The 26,339-nt window shown below is 42.4% G+C and overlaps 1 protein-coding gene across 7 annotated transcripts in view; it reads left to right on the forward strand.

Annotated features, from left to right (window-relative positions):
- EHBP1 (EH domain binding protein 1) overlaps positions 1-26,339 on the forward strand; it is a 445,048-nt gene that overhangs the window by 61,764 nt on the left and 356,945 nt on the right. For 6 of the 7 annotated variants that reach the window (XM_073672136.1, XM_073672138.1, XM_073672139.1 and 3 more), the window contains exon 3: positions 9,257-9,314. The exons of the other annotated variant lie outside the window; for it this stretch is intronic. In XM_073672136.1, the coding sequence (XP_073528237.1) occupies positions 9,257-9,314 (58 nt within the window). The remainder of the gene's footprint in view (positions 1-9,256; positions 9,315-26,339) is intronic. 7 annotated transcript variants of the gene reach the window in all.

Genomic DNA, 26,339 nt, shown 5'->3' on the forward strand with positions numbered 1-26,339 from the left:
ATGACGTCACGGAAGGTCCTTGCAGACCACCGCCGGAAGCCAAGGAGACAGCAGCACCGCTGAGAGGAGACCAGGGGGCACCGTAAAGGTGAGTATAATGTTTTTTTTTTTTTTTATTTTAATTCTTTTTTTAACTACAGGTACTATGGTACCTGGGTACCATCCGCGCATTGAATCACATAATATCCGCATGTGCACATGTAGTCATTAGGATATTATGCGATTTAATGCAAGTCAATGGCGGCGATTTCGCCGCAATTCTGCAAAATTAATGGTAGTGCTGCGGATTTTTCCGCAGTGATAATCCACAGCGGAAATTTACGCAACATGTGCACAGCACATGCGGATTATCATTGGGGAACATTACAGACCTTGCAGCAAGCATTTTTTAAACGTTTCCGCGGCGGAAATAACGCAAAAAACGCATCGTGGGCACGCAGCCTAAGAGCCAGAGCAAGGCCAGTATGAGGCTGTTGTAGACTTGCATTGAGAGTTTGTGACCATTACCTATGACTTTCAGTCAGTCAGACGTTGCGATCACAAAATGATGCCGTGGGACTTGAGCGGCCTCAGGATTTGCTGAAGACAGCGGCTGGCAAATATATTACTAGGGTCAGGGAACTTGCATTAGTGGCACCAATCCAGCACTGAAATTAAAAGCCGAAGTGGTACTTTAACAATCGTTTTGTTCTTTATGATTTGTAGTCAGCTTATAACTTTTTTTCTCTTTCATTTAGTAATCTTATTTTTATGGTTTTGTTCTGCTTTTTTTTTCTAAAAAATCAGGTCTATGGTATTGATATAAGGCTAGCTTCACACATACTTGTTGCGAATATTTTCCAAGTGAAACATCTGTGCAACCATCATGCTCTGGATTTTCAGATTTGCATAATGTGCCATATGTGATTTGTTTGAGACAGACTTTTGCCACTGATGCCAACCTTGGTTCTAAATAAGGAGGTGTGGCAAAGCCAGGTAGGCTAGGGTTAAATCCTAGCTCTGCAGGCTCTGATTATTTGCACCTGGCTGGCTCTCCATATAACCAGGCTAGTTGTTCACCTTAGTCAGCTGGGAAAATCTGACCAGACTGGATTGTATTAGAGCAGGAGAGAGACAAGCCAGAATCTCTCTCTAGGAGAGACTGCGCAGGCTGTGTACACCAAACTGCATGCATCACTGGTTGTTATGGACCTATTGTTTTGACCGAACTGAGACTAGCTCAGCCTTGTGTGAGTAGCCAGGTTCTATTTTTTTTTTTTTTGTAGTTAGTGCCTGGACGAGGCTAGTGATTTAGTGTTTATGGTTTTGGCTTTGGTTCTCTGCAACCAGTGTAAATAAACGTCACATTGTTTTGACCCAAGAGTCCAGTGCCTGTGTGAACATTACCTACTGCCTACTTGAGAGCGTGAATCCATTAATTGGATTTTCTAGCCCTGTGACATTTATTAGAAACCTTTTTTAATTGTCTAAAATGTCAAAAGGTGTAATACCCACCCTAACAATGGCCTACTGCTCCCATGCTTATTCTTCCATGGTTCTGCTGTTCAAAGAGGTGGCATTAGGACATATGACCGCTGCAGCTAAGCACTGTCTGTGGTTTGGGGTCACTTCAGCTAGTCAATGGCTACATTGGTAACACAGAAGAGGGCCCCTGTGGAAGAACAACATATGTGCCCTTTGCAGTCCAATACCTCATCATAATAAGTCCACCTGCTTTGGAGGTATAAGTGGGCCCTCTTACCTCTGGTCACATCACTGGAGAAGGATAAACAGAGTCCTGCAGGGGTCCCGGGAAGTTTCACCTTGGAAGCAATATGGGATTGTTAAGGAGGACCTGTAATCGGGTTATAAGTGACCAGTTTTTGTATTTAAGCTATTCCCTCTGCTTCCCTAAGTATTAAGGGTTTTTGGTTTGGTTATTAAATCCATACTAGATGTTTAGTCCTTTATTTACTGCAAATTTTTTGGTCTGTACCATGGGGGTGGTGCTCACATTGTAATTATGCAGAGCACCCTTAAAGAAACGCCCCAGAGAATCCTCTGAGACATGCACCCCTTGGTAAAGACCATGAATTTAAACACCAAATAGAAAGGCCCATATCTCTTGTACCAAAAAAAACCCTGAGTATTCAGGAGAGAAATGGACATAAAGCTGGTCACATTTGACAGGTGACCTGGTCCTCTTTTAAGGTCCTCCTGGGGTTGAAATTCCCTTTAAGCGATTTAAACCTGTGATTTTTTTTTTCTTCGTTTATGCATTTGACACTCAGATCTAACTTGGATTATGTACTGATCTTTGTGGTTATTTTATGTGGGCTTTCTTGACCTGGTTTTATAATTTTCTTGGCAGCTGTGTGTCTGGGAGGAGAATCCCATCTATTGGTCACACTTCATTCTGTGACTCAAACTTTCTAGCTTAAAGGGGTTTTCTCATCATTATTAATGGGAACTATTGCAAAATGCTTATAAAAAAAATATATATAATAATAATTTTCCAGTGAAGGTTTTTTAAATTTTATTGCTCGTTTCCTGGGTTACCAGCCATATCTGCATTCTATCAGCGGTGGCCAGTTTCATAGGCATGGAGCAGAGCACTTTAAATCTCTTTGCTATGGAGCTTGCAAACATTGGTCTGAAGCTAGCTCACTCTGGTTCCTGCTTCGATGACCGCGCGCTCCTCCAATGCTATAGAGGCAAGGTTACCTCTGCTAGCCGCTTTGGAGATTGCATATTTCGAGCCAATGTTGTGACAATGCAGCTAATCCGAACTATCAGTCAATCAGGAGCATGCTGCCCCACCTGCAAACAGGAAGCCTTGAGGCAGGGGGAGCAATGTGCTCCTGAAAAGTCTTTGAGAATGGCCATATCCTATTTTATGCATATTATATTATAGGGAAAGAGGAGCCTGTTCTAGTATTTATAGTATTAAAGAGAACCTGTCACCATTTTTTTTTCATGTGTGACCTAAGACTTTATCAGTGCCTGTGCTGCATTCCATAAAGGGGAATATAACCCCCTGACTCCCCCTGCATACTGCCCAAAAACCTTTTATAAATTCTCCCGCACTCTATGTAAATCGTGTCGGTCCGGTCCTTTCTGTGGTCTCTAACCCCTCCTCCCGGCTTCTGATCACCTCCTGCATCATCCACATACCCGGGCGACCTCTCGCGCCTGAGCACTTTGCTCTGCCCTACTGAAACATTAGTGCGCATGCACTTAATCAGCCTACGCAAACACAGCTGCAATCCTGGAATCCAAATGTTGTTAAGACATTGATCTCTGTACAGTTTCATTTGCCCATTTTTAAAAGGGTCTTTAACGCTGGGGCCCCACCTAGCGTTCAGAGTCCCTGTTGGCTGCTAAGGAGCCACTTCCTAAAAATTCAAGCAGCTTTCCACTGCATCATTAAAAATTTATTGCAAATGGTTTGTGTAATCGCCATGGGGTTTCTCCAAATCCACGTGATCAGTACCAATTGGAAAGCTCGTCGTAATTAACTGTTAGGAGGTGGCTCATTAGCAGCTGCATTAGGTGCTCTGAACCCCAGTGGGGACCCCAGCCTTAACGAACGCTAATCAACTTGTTATTTTGACGATTGGTGCTTGTTGTAGACCAGAAATCTGCCCTTGTTTAAAGGGCTCTCTTAATTTATTCCTTGTGCAGAAGTTACTCCATGGGGCATTGTCATGTATTGCAGGAAAATCAAAATTCAAGAGCTAAATTGCAATACCAGACACGTCATGGTAGATTCTGGAAGACAAGCAGACCTTTCTATCTAATCTTGGGCCATTTTCATGTATTCTAAAATGACCAGAGACATCTAGTTCTATTGATGCGTTAGAATTCGATTCATCTTTTTAAGGGGTATTCGGTAAATGAGTGATTGGTTGCAGTGGTCATTAATACTGTAGTTGTGATTTCACCGCTGCAGCCTGCCATCAAATATTAGGGACAGCAGCGGAGAGACGGTGCTAGAGCAGAAGAGGATGAATAATGCTGATTTTATTATTTTCCCTAGAGAAAGCTGCTATAGGAAAATACACTTTAACCTATAAGAAGCGCATAATAGTGAATCATAAAGGAAGAGAACAAACCGTAAGATATACCAGCAGTATTTTGTAGAATCTACAAACTTGTCCTGATATCACAATAGTTGTTAATGACAATTTATGTTTTTCAATGGCTTTGTTATTGATTATTTGATGGCTCATTATAGGACAAGAGCCTATATTTATGTCATCAAATTTTTTCGGCTAAGTGATGACCTTGTAATGGAGACGGAAACCTGTCTGACCCTGGGAAAAAAAACAAGCAGTTTATCTAAACCTTGTAGTTTAGTGATAAGAGCCGGTGTCAAGTGACCAGTAATGAAGAATAAACCATAGCAGAGTCAGATCTGCAGAGCACTAAGCCGCCATCAATATTCGGTCAAATACTCAGAGATCATCGACGTTGGCAGCACTTATTCCCTCCCCAAAATAAGAGGTTTGCTTTCATTATGGGCAAAATATGCCCCTCTATACCCATTTTGAGAAAATGATTAGCTTTTAAACACTGAAGGGAGTGTAAATGGCAATAAATAACAGGGTTTTACGAGTTTTGGAAAAAAATAAAAATAACAGCAAATTTTATTAAACATAAAAAACCCATATAAAAAAAACCAAACATTTTTTTTTTGTCCCAATTATCCAGCATGGGCGTTCTGGTGGTCCACTCTGTCTTTGTTAAAATGGGCCAATATGTGACTGATGCAACCAATGGCCGGAGCGGTTGCATGCTTTCTACTGGTAGCATGGCCCTGCAATATTTTTATTTTTTTTCAAGTTCTGTCCATTTTGTGTCCTGTGAAGACAAGTGTGTCTTCATGGCTAAAACTATGTAGCATCAGCCCTCATTCGGTCTGCTACTTGCTAACCTAACACATATACATGTACTACGTTTTTCCAAAGCAGTGTAAATTCGGCTGAGCTGCAATACCTATTGTAGCCCATGGAGATTTGTGGTGCTGTTTCTGGAAAACACCCTTTTTCTAATTCTGGAAACCCCTTCAAGGAAGGTCTAGAAATGGCAAATAATTGTAGCCGAGAATGTCAGCAGTGAAGTTTAGAGAAAATCCGTAGTATTAATACAAGAATGAGTTTGCTTTGAAGTTGAAGATCCCTAGCATGTTTTTATTTTATTTTTTCATGCACTTTTATTCCACTACACGATGATGTGACTTTTAATTGGTCACTTTCTTTTCCAAAAAGTTTTGCTTACTAGATTGCCAATCTAGAAACAATTAAAAACGTGTAATATACTTTCACTACTAAAAATCTGTTCTTGTGTGTTAAAAAAATAATAATTGCTCTACTATGGTCACGAAGTGTCATATTCTGAGCAACTTGCTGTCCACTGCCTGTTGTTAAGATTTATCAGTCTATGGTTACAGACAAGCAGGGCGAGATTCTCCACTTTTGTTGGTTTTTTTTTTCCCCAAATGTAACCCAGCTTTATTACCACACTACATTCTGTTTATCATGTTATTTATTGGCCTCGTGCCCACTTAAACAATCACTATACTCCAGCTTTCCCAATGCTTTTTCTAATGATCATATATACAAAAAGCACATAGAATGCATTACTGTAATGTGGTGCAATGTAGGAAGTGATGGAAAGGAAGTCCGGAGCGCATACATCTGGCAGCTAGGCCGGCACAGTACATGCCCCCTGGTCTTCAGAGAAATAATGGTTTCCAGTGTCTAGGCCAGCTGGAGCAGGCATAAAAACTACTAGAAGGATCAAAAAGTGGAAGAATAGCACAGGTATTATATGTATTTCTATTGCTTTTCTTCTAAAATAAAAAGCCGGCAAAGAGCGTGCTGCGCACAGCCAGAGGTCTGAACCTGGCCCTCCAGGAGCATAGACATAATGGGCATCATTAATGCTAATTATTGCTGGCCAGCTCACACTTTCATGTCCTACCTCTGAATATTATATAAATGTGTTTTAACGCCTCTTTGATCTTGATCCGTATCATAATTTTATGGCTCATTGCTCAAAAGACTGATACTACTTTTTTGCAATTTCAGCCAAATTTTCCTGCAGTACAGAGACTACATTTACATATACAGCAGTATTATCAACAAGACTCTTTGCATCACGGCTTCTTCGTTGCTTCAGTCAGTGAGGGTCCCAGTAGCTAAGGGCACCCCACCATTAGTTTTGGGGCGACTAAATCTCCAGTGTATGTATATGCAGGCTTGGTTTGGCTTCACAACATGCCCATGTTGAAACTGCATTTTTCAGCTCTTGGTAATTATTTAAAACTAGATGGTGGCCCGATTCTAACGCATCGGGTATTCTAGCATATGTCTCCCGACCCTCCTTTATAATGCCCGATGCAGGAAGTCACATCCCCCGTATATAATACCCCATGCATATAATACCCCATGCAGGATGTCACATCCCCCGTATATAATGCCCCATGCAGGATGTCACATCCCCCGTATATAATGCCCCATGCAGGAAGTCACATCCCACTATAGTGCCCCATGCAGGATGTCACATCCCCCCTATATAATACCCCATGCAGGATGTCACCTCTCCCCCATATAATGCCCCATGTAGGATGTCACCTCTCCCCCCCCCCCCCCCCCCCATATAATGGCCCATGCAGGATGTCACCTCTCCCCTCATATAATGCCCCATGCAGGCTGTCACATCCCCCCTATATAATACCCCATGCAGGATGTCCCATCCCCCCATAGTGCCCCATGCAGGTCCCCTATGGCCCCATAAAAAAAAAAAAAAATCCAATACTCACCTCACTGCTTCTCTGGACTCCAGCGTAGCCGGCATCTTCGAGAGAGCGCGGTGTAAAGACGTCACCGCGCCCTCTGACCTGAGACGTCACAGAGCTGCAGCGGAAGACACAGGAGCTGCTGCGCAGGCACGGGGAGGGTAAGTATGGCGCCGGGTGCAGGGGTCCTGAGCGAGCGGGGGGAGGGAGAGGAGGGGAGGGGTAAGTATGGCGCCGGGTGTCGGGGTCCTGATCGAGCGGAGGGGAGGGGAGGGGTAAGTATGGCGCCGGGGTCCTGATCGAGCGGGGGGAGGGACGGGAGGAGAGAGGAGGGGAGGGGCGTTACACTTGTCCTCGGGAGATAAGCGGCCGTAGCTGATCTTCCGACGATAGCCGCATGTAGGTCAGCGGCGCCTGCGGTCGGGGGACTTATGCTGCGAGCAGCCGGCTGCATCTCCCGGCTGCATCGCCGCTGACCTCCGTGCCACACATGAGCCGCTAATGGCCGCCATGTTTTTCTGAAATGCCGCGTCGCTGATTGGCCGCGGCCGAACCAATCAGCGACCCGGGATTTCCAAGACAGACAGACAGACGGGATAAGACAATTATATAGATATTGTCTGCTACCCTGCGCAAGCGCTGTAAAGCAAGACGTACCATCTTTGGCTTTTTATTAATGCTGCCGGCCTGGAGCCCTGAAGTCATCTGTGGTAGTTTATAGCTTCTTTTACTTCCTAATGCCTAAATGGCCATAGACCTGTTTAAGAAGTTAAACCTTAGCTGCTTAATGACATGCTGGTGGTCTTGTGATGTTGCAAAAGGATCACATTCTCCCTAAATAATACATTGAATTCAAATCCTGCGAGTAATTTCTTGCCTTCTCCATTGAATAAAAATATCAGAGCATCATTTCATTAAAGGGGTTCTCTCATCTCTGTAAATGGTTAAAATTGTAAGAACAAGCAACTGTGCAGTTTATCTCCTATTAAAAATAGTCCTCATTCTAAAGGAGGGGGGAATTTTTAAGTTTACTGCTCATGCCTAGCTTACCAGCCACCTCTGCAATCTTAACAGAGGTGGTCAGTCCCCCCCTGCTGCTCTGAAACTGGCCAGATTACTGGATGTGGCCAGCTTCAATGCCCATGCACTCAGTTCAGCCCAGCAACTCAGCCATGCCACTAGTCCGAACTGTGAATCATCAGGAGGGCACTGACCCCTGGCAAACAGGAAGCCGACAGTTAGGAGAGTGGTTTGTTCCTGGAGAGAGAAGATAATAATAACTCCTTTAAACTCTACTTTGTGCTGGTATTCTTCCTGCAAAAAAGGTATGGATAATTTGGCATCCAGGCTTTACCAATTCTCGTCAGTAGGCCGTCAACACTGATAGGATCAGGCCAAGCAGGTATCACCCAGTTGTCAAAAAATATAAACACATTTCCAGGAATGTGACGGTCAATAATCCATAATTTAGTTTTTTTATGGCAATGTAAATATATAATAAAACTGACTTGTATGGAGACCTGACTAGTCCCTTTTATTCAAAATATGGTGGTCTGTGTGCAAAGTGTAATTATTGTACTGTATGATTCTGAGTTTTCATGATGGATTTCTAATGTAGTCATTATTAGGAGTGTCTGCTTGTTTACTGCAAAAATTACTATATCTTACTATTTTTCTGGGTACAATGGAACTGAGATGAAATGTAAACTGTTTGGTCATGGATGATGTTGGGATTTCAGCATTCTTGACATTATTTTCCCAGCAGCTATGTCTGCTTAGACTGGCCCACAGAAGGACAGGAGAATCCTCCGGTGGGCCCCTCTTATATGAACAGTACTTGGCACTATATACTTGATCCACTATGTACAGACAAAGGCAGCATCTTATTCATATAACAATCTACTCAGTTCACTGTTAAATTTGTGATTGAAGATAATATCACATTTGTATGTAGTTGAAAAGTAGGGCCCCTGGAGTTGGCTACTGGTGGGCCCTTGGCACCCCAGTCTGACATATGGATGTGTCATACTTTAATCTATGGCCCCTATTCATCAAGACCAGTGTTGTTTGGCATGCTGGGATCAGAGATGCCTAATTCATTAAGAAACATGCTTCTTAATAAGTCAGTCGTTTCTTATAAGTGGCATGTGCCTCCATACACCACTCCAAAAATCTTACTCTGGTCAGAGACTGGAGTAAGATTTGTGGCATAAGGAACACAACAACTCGCTATGAATTAGACGATCGGGTGTCGCCATGCCCTGCCCCACCCCAGCCTCACCCATTTTGGCAGAGCTGGCCAAAACTCCAAAAGTTGCAAAGTTTTTGCTCAACTCCACATTGTGCTAAAATGTTATAACTTTTCAAAGTGTTTTACTCCAGATTTCTATTTGCTTGTGTGAATTGAGACAGCAGCTATTTTTGATATTTTTATTTAGAATCTAAATAACAAGAATGTTTTCTGTGTTCATATAGGCAGCCAGACAAATTGGTTGTGGTGTGGACCAGAAGAAGTCGAAGGAAATCCTCCAAGGTGAGAAGACATTTTAGTGATCAAATCAATGTGTTGACCTTTATTAATTGTGCATTAAAGTGGTACTACCATAAAATCAGTCATAGATCAGTGGCTTAAATTCTAAAATAAAGTTGTCAAATGCAGTCAATTTCCAAAAGTGCTCACTGCTTCCGATATCGTCCTTAAAAAGTCTGGATAATCCTGCAGTTCTTTCATGAAAGGTCGCACATCCGCAGTAGATTCATGCTGTTCCTACTTTTCAGTGACATGGTGCATACGTGATTACACTGTTGTCAGGATTGCCAACCATCCAGAAATTCCAGAGCAGTCTGTAAAAATGGGGCACTTTTTTGCCCTGTCCATAAAATTATTTTTTAAAGGGAACCTGTCGCCAGGTTTTTCCCATATAAAGTAGGGCCGGCAACTGTAATCCCTGATATAACACATTCTAGAATGCCGTCTATATGTCACCAATGCGTTCTCCATAAAACAAAAAAGAGCTTTTATTATACTCGCCTATGGGATGGTCCGGTCCGATGGGCGTCGCTGTTCTTGATCTGGCACCCCTTCTCTTCTTGCTTCATGTGGATGAGGTGTTCTTCGTCATCCACACAGTATCCTTGGTATCGCGCTCCTGCACAGGCTTACTTCTCTTCCCTGCTGATGACAGAGCAAAGTACTGTAATGAGCATGCGCTGGGGAAAGGACAAAGCGCTTCGGCGCATGCGCACTACAATACTTTGCTCTGCCCTCGGCAGGGAAGAGAAATGCGCCTGTGCAGGAGCGCGATACCGAGGACACTGTGCGGATAACGAAGAACACGTCATCCACGCGAAGCTAGAAGAGGGAAGGCCCCAGACCGCCCCATAGGTGAGTATAATAAAAGCTACTTTTAGTTTCATGGAGTGCGCATTGGGGACATATAGACGGCATTCTAGAATGCCTAATATGAAGGCTTATGGGTGCTGACTCTACTTTATATGGGAAAAACCTGGTGACAGGTTGCCTTTTAAGGCTTCCATGATTTTTTTTTTTTTTTTTTTTTGAAGCTGAAGAAATTTATACAGATTATTTTTACTATAATTATCATTTTATAGTGAATGCAGATAATTTCTTCATATCACAATTATAGGGTGTAGACATGGATCACTTATAATCCTAATGATTTATGATGTGTTTCCAATGTGTCCATAAAAATATTGTCTGTCAGTGATTTTTTTTTTTGCTAACTTTATTTTTTCTGGACAACTTAAGTTGGCAACCATGACTGTCGTCACTGCACAGGGTGGGCATGGGTACAGTGCGCTCGTTCCTGACAAAGGAGGAACAGTTCTCCTCCTCTCTGACTGCTGTGTGATGGATGCAGCAGAACTAGCGCAGACGTAACAGTCATTAGTCCACCAATGGTGTTTCTCATTAAAACTATGGAGATTTCTGCCCATGTTTGTTATAATGGATGCCTGCTACCAATACCTACAACTGGGCCTTTATCTATACTGCCTGAAAGAGGAACTGTCCTTGTTGACAAGCAACCAATCAGAGCTCAGCTCCCATTTTTTATACAGCTCTGGTAAAATGAAAACTGTGTTGTGATTGGTTGTTATGAGAAACAAAGAGCTAGGAGAGGACACAGGGGGAATATATCTGAGAAGTACAGAATTTTAGGATGTAGGATAAATAATAGATCCTGAGAACTCCGTTACTTCTTGATGACCCTCATCTATCAGCCAGTGCAGAGAGCGGCTATAATAAGCGTCTCTTATTCTGCACAATTTTGCATTGCACGAACAGCACATTGATTTGTGTAATGCTTCATTTTGCCTGCAGTGGCGCTGTAGGGATATTGAACACTTGCTGACAGGTTCGCATGTGGATTATACCTGACGGTGAGGGATCTGAGCAGTGCAATGTTTCTGGGATCGTCTTTTTCCCTTTACAGGAAAACCTGTACTTTGACACATTTTAAGTGCAAAATCTGCTCCATCTGACCATGGGCTTTTGGTTTATTGCATTAAATATCAGTTTGTTTGTTTTTTTGTCACCTTGGATCAGACAACCATGTGTAAAATCAGGCCTGTCAGGTCGGCTTATTGCTGACGTGATCGCCTCTATGTGCTTGTCCGCTTTGCAGACTGGTGAAGTAGCTGCCTTCTGTTGCATTAACTTTTGTGGTCCATAAAACTTGCTCCTTTGCTGCAATTAGTCCATATTGACAGCACAGGAACCAAAACGTAATCTGGTCTAAGGGATGGACACTTAGGAGGCGTATTACTACTATACAAGTGCCAGTAAGGGTAGATCGGCTGACTGGGATGGTCTGATGCTTTGCCAATCCATTGGTGTTGGTGAAACGTCTTCCAGTGAGTAAATGAATAAATTCTGTCAATCCCACTGAAATCAGTGGGTTAGGCAAATTTTTTCTTCAAATATGTATTAGGCCTAAAGACTTCCGCAGTGTGCATGACCATACACATAGATATATTTCTCTCCATAACTTATGAAGTGCCTTCAGCTTTTTTTCTGGGGTCAAAACTGCTGAAGCTTTCCTTTAATACACAAGAACCCGATAGTTAGGTCCAAAATATTTGAAAAGTGACACACAGGTTTTGACCTTTACCAAAACATATTTAAGATAGTTATATAATCAGTATGGGTTTAAAGTGCAGACCCTCAACTTTAATTTCAGGGTATTCACATCCTAATTGGAGTATGGGATTAAGAATTACAACTCATTAATATGTAGCTGCCTATTTTTAAAGGGACCAAAAGTAATTGGACCATTATCTCAAAAGCTCTTTAATGGGCTGCATGGGCTATTCCCTCATTAATCCATCATCAATTGAGCAGATAAAAGATCTGGAGCTGATTCCAGGTGTGGCATTTGCATTTGAAAGCTGTTGCTGTGAATCCACAACCTGCGGTCAAAGGAGCTCTCAATGGAAAAGAAACAGACCATCAATAGGCTTAAAAAAGGAGAAATCGATCAGAAATGGCAGAAATTTTAGGAGTGGACAAATTATTATTATTATTTTTTTATTATTATAGCACCATTTATTCTATGGCGCTTTACATGTTAAAAAGGGGGTATACATAGCAAAAACAATTACAATAATCTTGAACAAAAACGCAATGGCGACTAGTACAGGAGGAGAGCCTGCCCGCGAGGGCTCACAATCTACAAGGGATGGGTGAGGATACAGTAGGTCGGGGTAGATCTGTTCGTGCAGCGGTATGGTGGAGCAGTGGTTACTGCAGGTTGTAGGCTTGTCGAAAGAGAGAGGTCTTCAGTTTCCTTCTGAAGGTTTCCATGGTAGGCGAGAGTCTGATATGTTGGGGTAGAGAGTTCCAGAGTAGGGGGATGCGCAGGAGAAATCTTGTATGCGATTGTGGGAAGAGGCGATAAGAGGGGAGTAGAGAAGGAGATCTTGTGAGGATCGGAGGTTGCGTGTAGGTAAGTACCGGGAGACTAGGTCACAGATGTATGGAGGAGACAAGTTGTGGATGGATTTATATGCCAAGGTTAGGGTTATGAACTGGAGTCTCTGGGTAATGGGGAGCCAGTGAAGGGATTGACAGAGAGGAGAGGACTGGGAATAGCAGGGGGGCAGGTGGATTAGTCGGGCAGCAGAATTTAGGATAGATTGGAGGGGTGCAAGAGTGTTTGAAGGGAGGTCACAGTGCAGGATGTTGCAGTAGTCGTGGCAGGTGATGATGAGAGCGTGCACTAGTGTTTTTGCAGATTCATGGTTGAGGAATGTGCGGATCCAGGAGATAGAAGAGATCAGAATTCAGGGTTACCCTGAGGCAGCGAGCTTGCGGGACTGGGGAGAGTGGACAAACATTGTCTTTGATGGATAGGTCAGATGGGGGGATTGAGTGAGATGTAGAAAGATGATGAATTCTGTTTTATCCATGTTAAGGTTTAGAAATCTAGCAGAGAAGAAGGATGAACTAGCGGACAGACATTGTAGGATTCTGGTTAGTAAGGAGGTGATATCGGTCCAAAGAGGTAGATCTGTGTGTCATCAGCATAGAGGTGATACTGGAAGCTGTGAAACTCTGAGCTATCCCAGTCCGAAGGTGTAGATAGAGAAGAGCAGAGGTCCTAGAAGTGAACCTTGGGGGACACCGACGGATAGGGGGAGAGATGAGGTGGTGTGTGAGTGGGAGACACTGAATCTCCTGTCTGTTAGGTATGAGGAGATCCAAGATATGGTCAAGTCTGTGTGTCACGAATCATTTGGGGATTCGTGACAGCTCTGGGTATGCTGGAATTTAAATGTAGTTTTTTTTCCCTTTGGTCCAGCAAGGGTTAATGTTAGTCTTTTGCTGGCGGCTTTTTGTGGACGGTCAGCTGATATTGGTTGGTACCACTCCCACTTCCCTTTCAATGGCCACATGACCCATCAGCTGAACGACAGTTATAGAGTTCATTCTATTGCAGGCCAGCTTGGTTTGTGGAACCGCTGTTGAAGTGCTGTACCCTGGTGCTGTTGTTGGAGTTTTGCCTCTGATTATAAGTTAAGTTGTTTTTTTCTTGCTGCCGGTCCCTTGTTTGTCATCTTACCCTGTGTAACATTACCAGTAGTGATAAGGCTAGCAACCTTTCGTCCAGTTCACTAGCTAGGGTAAGTTGGGATGACAGTCAGGGACTTATAGCCTCAATCACCTGATGATGCCAGTATATCTGGTGAAAAATGTTGGGGAGGCTTTAGGGTGCTTTTAAATATGTCAGTCAGCAATGTATGAAAACTATATAGGATAAGTGTAGGTTGCGGCCGCACCTCAAGTATATCCTGATACTCTTCTATGAGTGATGCTGTTGGGGCAGACTATGAAACAGTGATAGGTAGGAGACCAATATAAGGAGAGATATAATAGCTATCTGTCCCTTTGCACTGCTGACTGCATGCTGGTTTTAATATGTTCCTCTAATAATTTAATAGGAATTAATAAAAGTTAAATTTTACGAGTCTTTAGCTTAGGGTTCATTTGCCTATGGCAACTTGTAATTGTTAGACAGTCAGGGAGTAGGCACGTGATAGCGGCGGGGGAAGGACCCTCAGAGTCTTGTTAGGGGAGATTAGGGACAGACACAGGTTGGTGTCAGGAGGTGTCCCATCCCTCGCTCCCTACCGTTGGGGCCTTCCAACCCCCCTATATCATTTTGTTGTACCCAGATATTGTGCCGTTCGTCGGACATCTCCTTGTCCGTCCGTGACACGGTGATGCCGACATATGAGAGAGTCTGTAGTAAGAGGGAATGGTCCACTGTGTTGAAGGCAGATGACATGTCTAGGAGGAGGAGGACAGAGTAGTGTCGCTTGGATTTGGCGGTTAATAGGTCGTTGGTGACTTTAGTCAAGGCAGTTTCAGTAGAATGGTGCGGTCAGAAGCCAGATTGTAAGTGGTCAAAGAGGGAGCAGGAGGAGAGGTGAGAGGACAGTTCAAAATGGACATGTTCCAGTAGTTTTGAGGCATAGGGGAGAAGTGATATGGGGCGATAGCTGGGTGTGATCGAGGCATGAAGGGAAGACACCAGTTGTTAGTGACCGGTTGAGAAGGTGGGTTAAGGTTGTGATGAAGTCTGGTAAGGTTTGGGATGAGGTGTGACTTGGATAGTAAAGAGGATCTTTCATGATGGTGGAGAAGCTGGTTTTGGAGGAGGAGGATTGAGTAGATGAGGAGGGCCTGTGGGGACTTGAGGCAAAATCTTTGTCTGATGGTGTCAATCTTCTGTTTGAAGAATGAGGCAAAGTTTTCGGCTGATATGAGAGGAGGCTCTGGGGGACGGAGAAGAGAATTGTAAGTGTTGAATAGCTGTTTAGGGTTGTAAGACAGGGAGGATATGAGAGATGAGAAGTAGGTTTGTTTTGTTGCAGCGAGTGTGGACTTGAAGGTTGTGAGGGACTACTTGAATGCGATGAAGTGCTCATTGGAGTGGGACCTTTTCCATCTCTGCTCAGCAACCAGAGAGCCCGCCTCAGTTCTTTAGTCAGGTTGGTGTGCCAGGGTTGCCTGTTGATTGTGTGAGGGGGGCGACCGAATTGAGAGCTGCAGCTGTTGTGGTGTTATATAAAGTGGCAGCAGCATCTGCATCGTGGAAGGAACTAATGTCTGTAAGAGGGAGAAGGGATTCAGAGAGTGAGTGTAGGTCAAGGTGGATAAGATTTCTGCGAGGGTGTTCAAGTTTGTGGAGTGGGGATTGTGGACCGAGTTAGTCTAAGAGGAGGTAAGATTTCTCACACAGTTGGAAAGCTGGGTGATGACATACCTGTAAGAATAGATAAATGGCCTTGCTGATTGGAGTGCGATGGTTATAGATGTCAAGATGCAATCTGTATACATAGTATTAAATTCAGGTCTAATTCACTTCATCACACTTGTCTGATACACTTGGTGATACATACTGCCAGACAGTGCCAGATCAACAGTTTGGTACATTCTGCAGCAAAAAAAAAGCACACTGGTGAGCTTGGGCACTCGAAAAGGCCTGGACATCCACGAAAGATAACCTGGTGGATGATTGCTGAATCCTTTCCATGGTGAAGAAAAACACCTTCATAACATCCACTCAAGTGAAGAACACTCAAGTAGGTGTTTCAGTATTCAAGTCTACCATAAAAAGAAGACTTCATGAGCGCAAATACAGAGGGTTCACCACAAGGTGCAAACCATTAATCAGCCTTAAAATTAGAAAGGCCAGATTAGACTTTGCCAAAAAACATCTAAAGAAGCCAGACTAGTTCTGGAAAAGCATTCTTTTGACAGATGAAACTAAGATCAGTCTGTACCAGAATAATGGGAAGAACAAAGTATGGAGAATGCTTGGCGCGGCTCATGATCCAAAGCACACCACATCCTCTGTAAAACATGGTGGAGGCAGTGTGATAGAATGGGCATGCATTGCTTCCAATAGCGCTGGGTCACTACTAGTGTTTATTGATGATGTGACTGAAGACGGAAGCAGTCGGATGAATTCTGATGTGTACATGGCTATGCTTTCTGCTCAGATTAAACCAGATGCAGGAAGGTTGATTTACGGCGCTTGACAGTACAGATGAACAATGACCCAAAACATACCCTGAAAGCAACCCAGGAGTTTTTTTTTTAACACAAAGTGGAATATTCTGCAATGGCCAAGTCAATCACCTGATCTCAACCCCATCTAACATACTGTTCAGATGCTTAAGATACAATTTTGGTTCTTTCGGTGACGTCCATGGCTTCCAGACCTTAGGCAATCATTGCCTACAAAGGATTCTCTACAAAGTATTAAAAATGAACATTTTATTTGGTAAAGTTAATTTGTCCACTTACTTTTGAGCCCCTGAAATGTGGAGGCTTTATAGAAAAATGGCTGCAATTCCTAAATGTTTTACAGTATATTTTTGTTCAACCCCTTTAATTAAACCTGAAAGTCTACACTTCAATTGCATCTCAGTTGTTAAATTTTAAATCCAAAATGGCCTGAAATCACAAAGATTCTGCCATCGCCCAAATATTGCTGGACCTAATTGTATATTATGTACCCCATAACCAGTTTGATCCCCTGCTATAATTCCTATATTCAGTGTCACTCAGTTATTCCTTATTAATTCATGTACAATTAGCTAGTTCTACCTTTCCTGCCTTGTCACACTTCCCATGAACAGTTATGTACATTAAGTCATTTTCGTTTAATATGTTGCCGGCGGCCATTTACTGTAATGAGAGGAGCAGACGTAGCAATAAAATATTAAGCATCACAATTTCTTAGCTCAGGGTCACATTTAGCATGGCTGGTACGCTGTCAGATATGTTGCTTGGATGAGCTGGATTTTTTTCCTACTCCTCTGTTTTCTCATACTTACAGAACTGCTGCCACTCCTTGCAGCTCTCAGTAGGGGGTTTCTGAATACAATAGCTTAAAGCTGTGCATTTACTGCCTCCTACCATGGAAATGGCAAGTGGATATTATATGTGGTTATTCCAGGTTAATTACATTTAATAAAAATTATTTTTAGTTTCTATAGCGCACCAGAACTCAAAATAGATTGTGGTATCTCTGATTTTTCTTAAAGGGAATTTGTCACCAGGTTTTTACCACCTAATCTGAGACCAGCATAATGTAGAGACAGAGACCCTGATACCAGCAATGTGTCACTTACTGGTCTGCTTAGCGTAGTTTTGATGAAATTCACTTCTTTCTCAGCAAGATTTTCACTAGAGCAGGGTTCCCCAACTCCAGTCCTCAAGGCCCACCAACAGGTCATGTTTTCAGGATTTCCTTAGTATTGCACAGGTGATGTAACTATTGCCTGTGCTGATGATGGAATTATCACCTGTGCAATACTAAGGAAATCCTGAAAACATGACCTGTTGGTGGGCCTTGAGGACTGGAGTTGGGGAACCCTGCACTAGAGGACCAGAAAACCTGCTGCCATGTAGTACTTCATATTCATGCTCTCTGTACAACCCCGCCTCCACCGCCACTTTTTGCCTATGCGCAATGTACACAGAAAGCTGTCAATCAGTGATGTGGGCGGGGTTATACAAAGCTAAGCATTCAGAGAACTGCTAGATCTACATGGGGAAAAAAACCCTGATTTTATCAGAACCGCAGCAAACAGCCCAGTAAGTGAAACCACTGGAATCAGGGTCTCTCCCCCTACATCATGCTGCTATCACATGGTGTAGCCGAAGCCTGCTGACAGACTACCTTTAGGAGCTTTAAGAAATTTGGAGAGATATACAAAATATGAAAGTGTGTAAAGACCTATTTCAATGCTTGTTTCCTTCGAATTCCAGGTCCTCTGTTTTGCTAAAACATGGCAGAGTTTTTCTTTTTCCATTGCTCTTGATTGTTTGCAGCTTTGCTTCCTCAATTTACAATATGACTCCTTTAATGGAATAGAAATGTGTTTAATACTGAGCAAGCTTTTAAGAGATGAGAGTTTATACCTAAACAGAAGTTTCTTTTATATGTAAGGTAGAGAGAACCAAGACTTGAGGAAATGTTTCCTAGGTTTTCTGGATTTCATTGGACATGTTAAAACTTCATACACACATTAAGCATAAACATACATGGTACACACAGGTTGTATGAAATACACATTACATAGACATGACACAGCATACATATTATGCACAAAGGTACATATAATGCATATACACATTTATATGCTTGCCTATATAGAATGATGTACAATACAAAGTTATATTGTGGTACATTGTTAGCCAGAAAAATGTCTTCATGTACATCCGCCAATATGGAGTACATGATACCGGTGCCCAGAAGGAGTTTATATTGCAAACGAGAGTGAATTTACACAGACACACAATTAGGAATGAACTGGACACACCTGTGGGAAAACATTTCTCTAGCCTGGGACACTGTATGATGGATTTAAAAGTCTCAATACTGAAAGGTCATTTCACAGACAGAGAGAGCAAAATCTGTGAATTCAAATTGATAAGAATGTTCAATTCCTTAACAGCAGGATTCAATCTAACACTTGGGTTTATGACTCACTACATGGACACAATTCACACCTCCAGATAATTAAACATTCCTAGAACATCTTCTCCATTTGCATCAAAAAATCCTAATTTGATCTCCTTGACTTGTCAGTTGGAGGCATCACCCCTTACACCTCATGAACAAATGTTTGCTGTAACATCTCTCAAATGTTGTGCCTTGTATCTTTTGAATTAATTTGTAATATTGCCTGACGAAGGAGCCCCTGTGCACTGAAAGCTTGCATATATATTTTTTCTTCTGGTTAGCCGATATAGGTATCACTTCGAGAATACTTTTGTAATTTTTGGGCATAGAAGTATTTACATGCCTATGTAGAACCAGCATATTCTACAGAACACACGGGGAGAACATACAAACTCTTTGCAGATGTTTTCCTTAATGGAATTTGTACCCAGGACCCCAGCAGTGCAAGGATACAGTGCTAACCACTGAGCCACCGTGCTGCCCCCGTGTGTGTACAGTGGTGACGAAAAGTTTTGCATATTTTTTTAAAGTGTGATGACTTCTGTCTGGTTGTTGTGATCCTATTTCCCTGGTGATGAATTGAATGAAGTGGTCATCATGCAAGACCTTCATTTTATCCAAAATGCTTTTGAATATAGGTATGGTCATGGTCATTTAATTAAAGAAAACTGACGGCCAAAGGTTTTGCATCTACTATTTATTGATCACCGCATATAGTAATTCATTGTTTACAATGCCACAACTTAGTATTTTGTAGCATAACCTCTTGCTTTAATTACTGCCCCACACCGACGGGGCATTGAAGCCACTAGGGTATTCAAGACATCATGAGGGATCTTGCTCCATTCCATTTGCAAATCTGCAAACAATTCATCTTTATTCCTATGGGCACTGGCCCCAACTCGTCGTCCCAACTCATCCCAAATGTGCTCTTTAGGGTTTAAATTGGGGCCATTGCAACAAGAGAACATTTTTCTTTGCTAACCTGTTTTTGACTAAATTGGATGTGTACTTAGGATCGTTGTCTTGCTGGAATTTCCAATCCCTGCCTACTTTGGTTTTACCATGTGGCAGCATTACATTCTCCATTATATCCTTGTACATGGTAGCAATCATATTTTTATCAGTTCTATGCAGAGGGCCAATGGCAGATGCAGAAAAGCAGCCCCAAATCATGACATTGCCACCACCATGTTTCACTGTAGGTGTTTGGTTACCTTACATCATTATGTTTTCCAATTGGGCGGTATATATAGTGCTTGCCATCACTACCAAACAGATTGATCTTGGATTCATCCGACCACAACGCCTTAGACCAATCTGTCTCTTTCCATTGGCTGTGTTCTTTGGCAAACTCAAGTCGGACCTTCTGGTTCTTTGCAGAGATGACAGGCTTCTGGACTTGAATACCTGCATTCAGCCCTACTGCTCTTCGCCGTCGCACCACAGTTTGGCGACTCACTTTGACCCCATATTATTCTTTGTTCATTTCATGCGTAATCTGTACAGCAGTTTTATGGACATCAGATACTGACTTTTTTCTTAATAATGTGATCAACTCTGGAGGAAGTTTTCCGTGGTCGTCCACTTCTAGGTTTGTCAGCTGTTCCATAACCTTCTTTTTCTTTCTTTAATATATGTGCCACTTGACTCTGGGAACAGGTGAATCCCATAGCTACCTCATTTTTGGCTTTTGCCTGACTTCACTCTCAGAATAATAAGCTTCCTGACATCTGGTGATAAATTTGGCTTCGTCTTTGCCATGTTTTAACCTAAACACACACACACAGATAAAAAAAAATTAGGCAAAATTCGACTACCCATGACAAAATATGCAAAACATTTGGCCCAGCAAATGCTGAAAACAAACACATAAAGGGATAAAACTATGTCAAACACAATTTTCGTTCTTATAGCTGACAACCATTTGCTTCCAGTTTACTAAAATCACCAGGAAAATGGCATCACAACAAAACGACAGTAATCACACTTTCAAAAAAAAATATATAATATACCGTATATTCCGGCGTATAAGACGACCTGGTGTATAAGACGACCCCCCTACTTTCCTGTTAAAATATAGAGTTTAGGATATATTCACCGTATAAGACTACCCCTTTTCCTACGCATACCAAACACCGGTAAAAATTAAAAAAAAACAGATTTGAATTTAACATGGTCCTTTTTTTAATTTAAATTCTTATGACATGCAGGTATATAGCAGGAAAACTGTCACTCATAAACATATTAAAATAGGGGGGACCCCACGTCATTTTTTGGGGGGGTCCCCCATTCTAATAGCTAGTAAAGGCTAGGTATTCAGCTGGGGGCTGATATTAGTAGCCTGGGAAGCTCCGTGGGTATTACCCCCTTCCCAGACTTCAAACATCTGCCCCAGCCGTCTGCTTAACCTCCGCTAGAGACTATAATGATGGTGGATCCCACGCCAATTTTCTTTTTAAAAAATCCTTTATTTTAACACTAAATGACAATTGAGGGGTTAATAAAGATGCAGTCCCTAAATTATTATTAATTTTGTAATTAATTTTTCCCAAAAATGTTGACGTGGGCTTCGCCATATTTTTGTGTCCAGCCAGGTGCAGCAGGCAGGAACGGGCTGCCCCCAACCACCAGCTGCCTATTTGTACCTGGCCGGACACAACAATATAGGGAAGCCCTTTTTTTTTTAATTATTTAATGAAATAATTAAAAAAAAAAAGACGTGGGGCTTCGCCCTATTTTTGTGTCCAGCCAGGTACAACTAGGCAGCTGGGGGCTGGAATCTGCAGCGCAGGGAGGCTCAAGCTTTCTGGCCCCCCCCGCTGCAAATTGCAGTCCGCAGCCACCCCGGAAAATGGCGCGTTCATAGAAGCGCCATCTTCTGGCGCTGTACCCAACTCATCCAGGGCCCTGGTGCGGTGGCTCACTGGGTAATAAAGGGGTTAAGGCCAGCTTGGCATTATCAGCTGGCCCTAAGCCCGAAATTCATGGGGTCACGCCAATATTAGACATGACCGCCATGAATTTCTAGTAAAGTAATTAAAAAAAACACAACACCCAGAAAAAAGTCCTTTAATTGAAATAAAGACACAATTTTTTAATGTTCTAAATTAAACCATACTTACCATCACGCCCATTCCAGCTGAAGCCAACGATCTCCTGCAATAAAAGTAAAATAATAAAGCAACCTCATCCTTACCTCTCCATGGTTCCCAGGACCGGTCCAGCTCTGCTACATTCACATGACAGGCTGGACCGCAGCAGAACGCTGCCGTTCAGCTTGCCATGCGGCAGACACTGAGAAGCGCAGGCATGCTTGTGCTCCTCAGTGTCTGACTGTGACGGCATCCAGATGAGCCGAGATAATGTCCAATGAACTCGGCTCACCTCATGTACGTCACTGACAGCGTGGGAAAATTCTCCTGCTCCCCGCATGCGCAGTAGAAGTTTCCCACGCTGTCAGTGACGGACGTCCAGGAGGTGAGCTGAGTTAATTGTCGGCTCATCTGGATGCCGTCACAGCCAGACACTGCAGAGCGCAAGCATGCCTGCGCTTCTCAGTGTCTGCGGGATGACAGGCTGGATGGCAGCGTTCTGCTGCGGTCCAGCCTGTCATGTGAATGTAGCAGAGCTGGACCGGTCCTGGGAACCATGGAGAGGTAAGGATGAGGTTGCTTTATTATTTTACTTTTATTGCAGGAGATCGTTGGCTTCAGCTGGAATGGGCGTGATGGTAAGTATGGTTTAATTTAGAACAATAAAGAATTGTGTGTTTATTTCAATTAAAGGACTTTATTCTGGGTGTTTGTGTTTTTTTTAACTTTGACTATGGGGTTAGTAATGGGGGTGTCTTATAGATGCCTCTCCATTACTAACCTGGGCTTGATGTCAGCTGGCATTATAAGCTGACATCAACCCCAGCCCTATTACCCCCTGCCACCGCACCAGGGCAGCGTGGAAGAGCGAGGCTAAGTGCCAGAATTGGCGCATCCTATGGATGCGCCATTTCTGGGGCGGCTGACGGCTGGTGTTTCTATCCTGGGAGGGGGCCAATATTCATGGCTCCCTTCCTGGGCTATTAATATCAGCCCCCAGCTGTCTGCCTAGCCTTTGCTAGCTATTAAATTAGGGGGGACCCCACGTCATTTTTTTTGGGGGGTCCCCCATTTTAATAGCTAGTAAAGGCTAAGTATTCAGCTGGGGGCTGATATTAGTAGCCTGGGAAGCTCCGTGGGTATTACCCCCTTCCCAGGCTTCAAACATCTGCCCCAGCTGTCTGCTTAACCTCCGCTAGAGACTAAAATTAAGGGGAACCCCACGCCAATTTTTTTTTAAATAAATCCGTTATTTTAACACTAGATGACAAGTACAGTAACCAGCACTGTCACTGTACTTCATATATATGTGACTGACATGTTTCTATCTATCTAATCTATGTGTGATGCTCTATCTTTCTGTTATAAATTGTCGGGTACAGATGCTGAATTGCCGGCCGGCTTTTTTAAAGAGACGGTGCATGAAAACACTAATATTTGTTTTAATAAATCCTTTACACTAAATGACAAGTACAGTAATCAACACTACCACTGTACTTCATATATATGTGACTGACATGTTTCTATCTATCTAATCTATGTGTGATGCTCTATCTTTCTGTTATAAATTGTCGGGTACAGATGCTGAATTGCCGGCCGGCTTTTTTAAAGAGACGGTGCATGAAAACACTAATATTTGTTTTAATAAATCCTTTACACTAAATGACAAGTACAGTAAGCAACACTGTCACTGTACTTCATATATATGTGACTGACATGTTTCTATCTATCTAATCTATGTGTGATGCTCTATTCTTTCTATTCTAAATTGTCGGGTGCCGGCTTATGCCGCTGCTGAATTGCCGGCTTTTCATATATTGTCACAGAAGCGATGCGAACTTCCCAGCTCCGGACACAGCGCAGCGCTTCTGTGACAAGTGAAAGCTGTCGGCACAGAAGCCCTGCGCTGTGTCCGGAGCTGGGAATACGCAGCGATGTGTCAGTTTCAGCACAGAAGCGCTGACTGTCTGGACCTACCGCCGCCGTATTTTAACTCCCTCCACCTTATATTAACTCCGACATGGCAGGGATACGGCCACGGCAGCTTATTAACACCCCCAGAGTATCCCCGCATGTCAATTTCTGAAAGTTCAAAAGCATTACCGGCGTATAAGACGACCCCAGACTAGACAGAAGATTTTTCAGTCTTCAAAAGTCGTCTTATACGCCGGAATATACGGTATATATTACACAGCGGCTGATATTTTCTAAGTAAATATATTTCTAAAGGTGCTTTTGACATGAAATTATCACCAGATGTCGGTAACAACCCATCCAATCCACACAGGCAAAGAAATCAAACCATAGATGTCCATAAATTGTGTAATAATGAGAAAGTACACAGGGAAAAAGTATTGAACCTGCTTACTAAAATGTATTTAATACTTCGTACAAAAGACGTTGTTGGTGATGACAGCATAAAGACACCTCCTATATTTAGAAACTAGTCGCATGCATTGCTCAGGTGTGATTTTGGCCCATTCTTCTACTCAAACACTCTTAAAATCATGAAGGTTCTCTGGGCTCCTTCTATGAACTCTGAGCTTTAGATCCTTCCATAAATTTTATATTGGATTCAGGTCAGGTGATTGGCTCGACCATTCTAGCAGCTTTATTTTCTTTTCTTTTTTTTAAAACCAATAGAGCGTTTCCTTGGCTGTGTGTTTGGGATCATTGTCTTGCTGGAATGTCCACCCTCGTTTCATTTTCATCATCCTGGTAGATGGCAGCAGATTTTTATCAAGAAAGTCTTGATACATTTGTCCATTCATTATTCCCTCAATCATATGAAGTTTGCAAGTGCCATATGCTGAAAAACATCCCCACACCATGATGTTCCCACCTCCAAACTTCACTGTTGGTATGATGTTTTTGGGGGTGATATGCAGAGCCTTTTCCCTCCAAACATGATGGCATCCAAAGAGTTCAATTTTAGTCTCATGTGACCAGACTATATTCTCCCAGTATCTCACAGGCTTGTCTAAATGTTGTTGATCAAACATTAAACACACTTGAACATGCTTTTTGTTTAGCAATGGAGTCTTGTGTGGTGTGCATGCATACAGGCCATGGAGGTTGAGTGTATTTTTACTTTTTTGTTTTATTTGAAACAATTGTTCCTGCTGAGTCCAGCTTTTTCTGTAGCTCTCCACAGATGGTCCTTGGCTCTTGGACAACACTCCTGATAATTTTTTTCACTCCTCTGTCTGAAATCTTGCGGGGAGCATCTGGTCTTAACCGGTTTATGGTGAAATGATGTTCTTTCCTCTTCCGGATTATGGCCCCTACAGTGCTCAGTAGTTTAGAAATTCTTCTGTAATCAATGCCATCAGTATGTTTTGCAACAATAAGGTTGCGAAGGTATTGAGGCAGCTCACTAGTTTTACCCATCATGAAAATTTTCTTCTGAGGCACCTCGGTAATGAGATGCCTTTTTATAGGCCATCTGTTGAACCAGTTGATATGATTTTTCACTAAGTGGCAGGATTGCTTTCTAATTACTTATAGATTTCAGCTGGAGTCGTGACTTTCCATTTCTTTTTGTACTTCTTTCTTTTCCTTTGTACAATACTTTTTTCCCTGTGTAATTTCTCATTATTACACAACATAATATATGGACATCCATGGTTTGATTTCTTAATATAAATATATTTACTTAATAAATTGGTGACGTGCTCAATACTTATTTCGTGTGTGTGTGTGTGTGTGTGTGTGTGTGTGTGTGTGTGTGTGTGCGCGCGTGTGTGCGTGTGCGCTGCACATGTGAACATATCCCTAGAAAGGAACCAGGCAGCTGTATTCTATAAGCTCTTAACTGATGAAAATTTAGATTTTTGTTTAGACGACTGGAGCAATATTTTTATTTTCGTCTTCCCACATTCATATCCATAAGGGTTATAATTTCTGTTAATTTTTACATGCACTTTTCTATATGAAATAATTTTTTAGGTGCTTTTTACCATATGAAATTGTAAGCCTTAAAAAGTGCGCAACAGTTCTTTAATATCCATTTAACATTTTTTTTTATTTATTCCATTTATCAATCACCGTAACTAATATGTTGACTGTGTTTTGTACAGGTTATGACTACAAGAATACTAAATCTAATAATGTGTTTACTGGTTTGTGGTGTTTATTTTAAGGGGACTTTTCACCAATTCTTTTATGTTGAACTGGACACATGATGTAAAAGTGACTGCAGAGCGGAATAAAACATTTTTTTTGCCCCTCCGTTGCAAATATATTAGCAATCTAAGCAAAGTATTTGGCATCTAATGAGTAAACACCAACTTGGACTTAATTTTTTTTCTTAATGAGACAGTTTTCAGTGAGGGCTTGTACTTCTCCCTGTATGACGCTGACCAATCATAAGCAGGCAGCAACACACAAAAGAAAAAGGAACACGCCCCCACCATAGCTCAGAGTAGGTTTCTCAGTGTGTAAGATGTATAATATCAGACA

This window comes from Phyllobates terribilis, unplaced genomic scaffold, assembly GCF_046119375.1.
Source record: "Phyllobates terribilis strain yellow unplaced genomic scaffold, ASM4611937v1 Scaffold_3__8_contigs__length_932513732, whole genome shotgun sequence".
Taxonomy (NCBI): Eukaryota; Metazoa; Chordata; class Amphibia; order Anura; family Dendrobatidae; genus Phyllobates; species Phyllobates terribilis.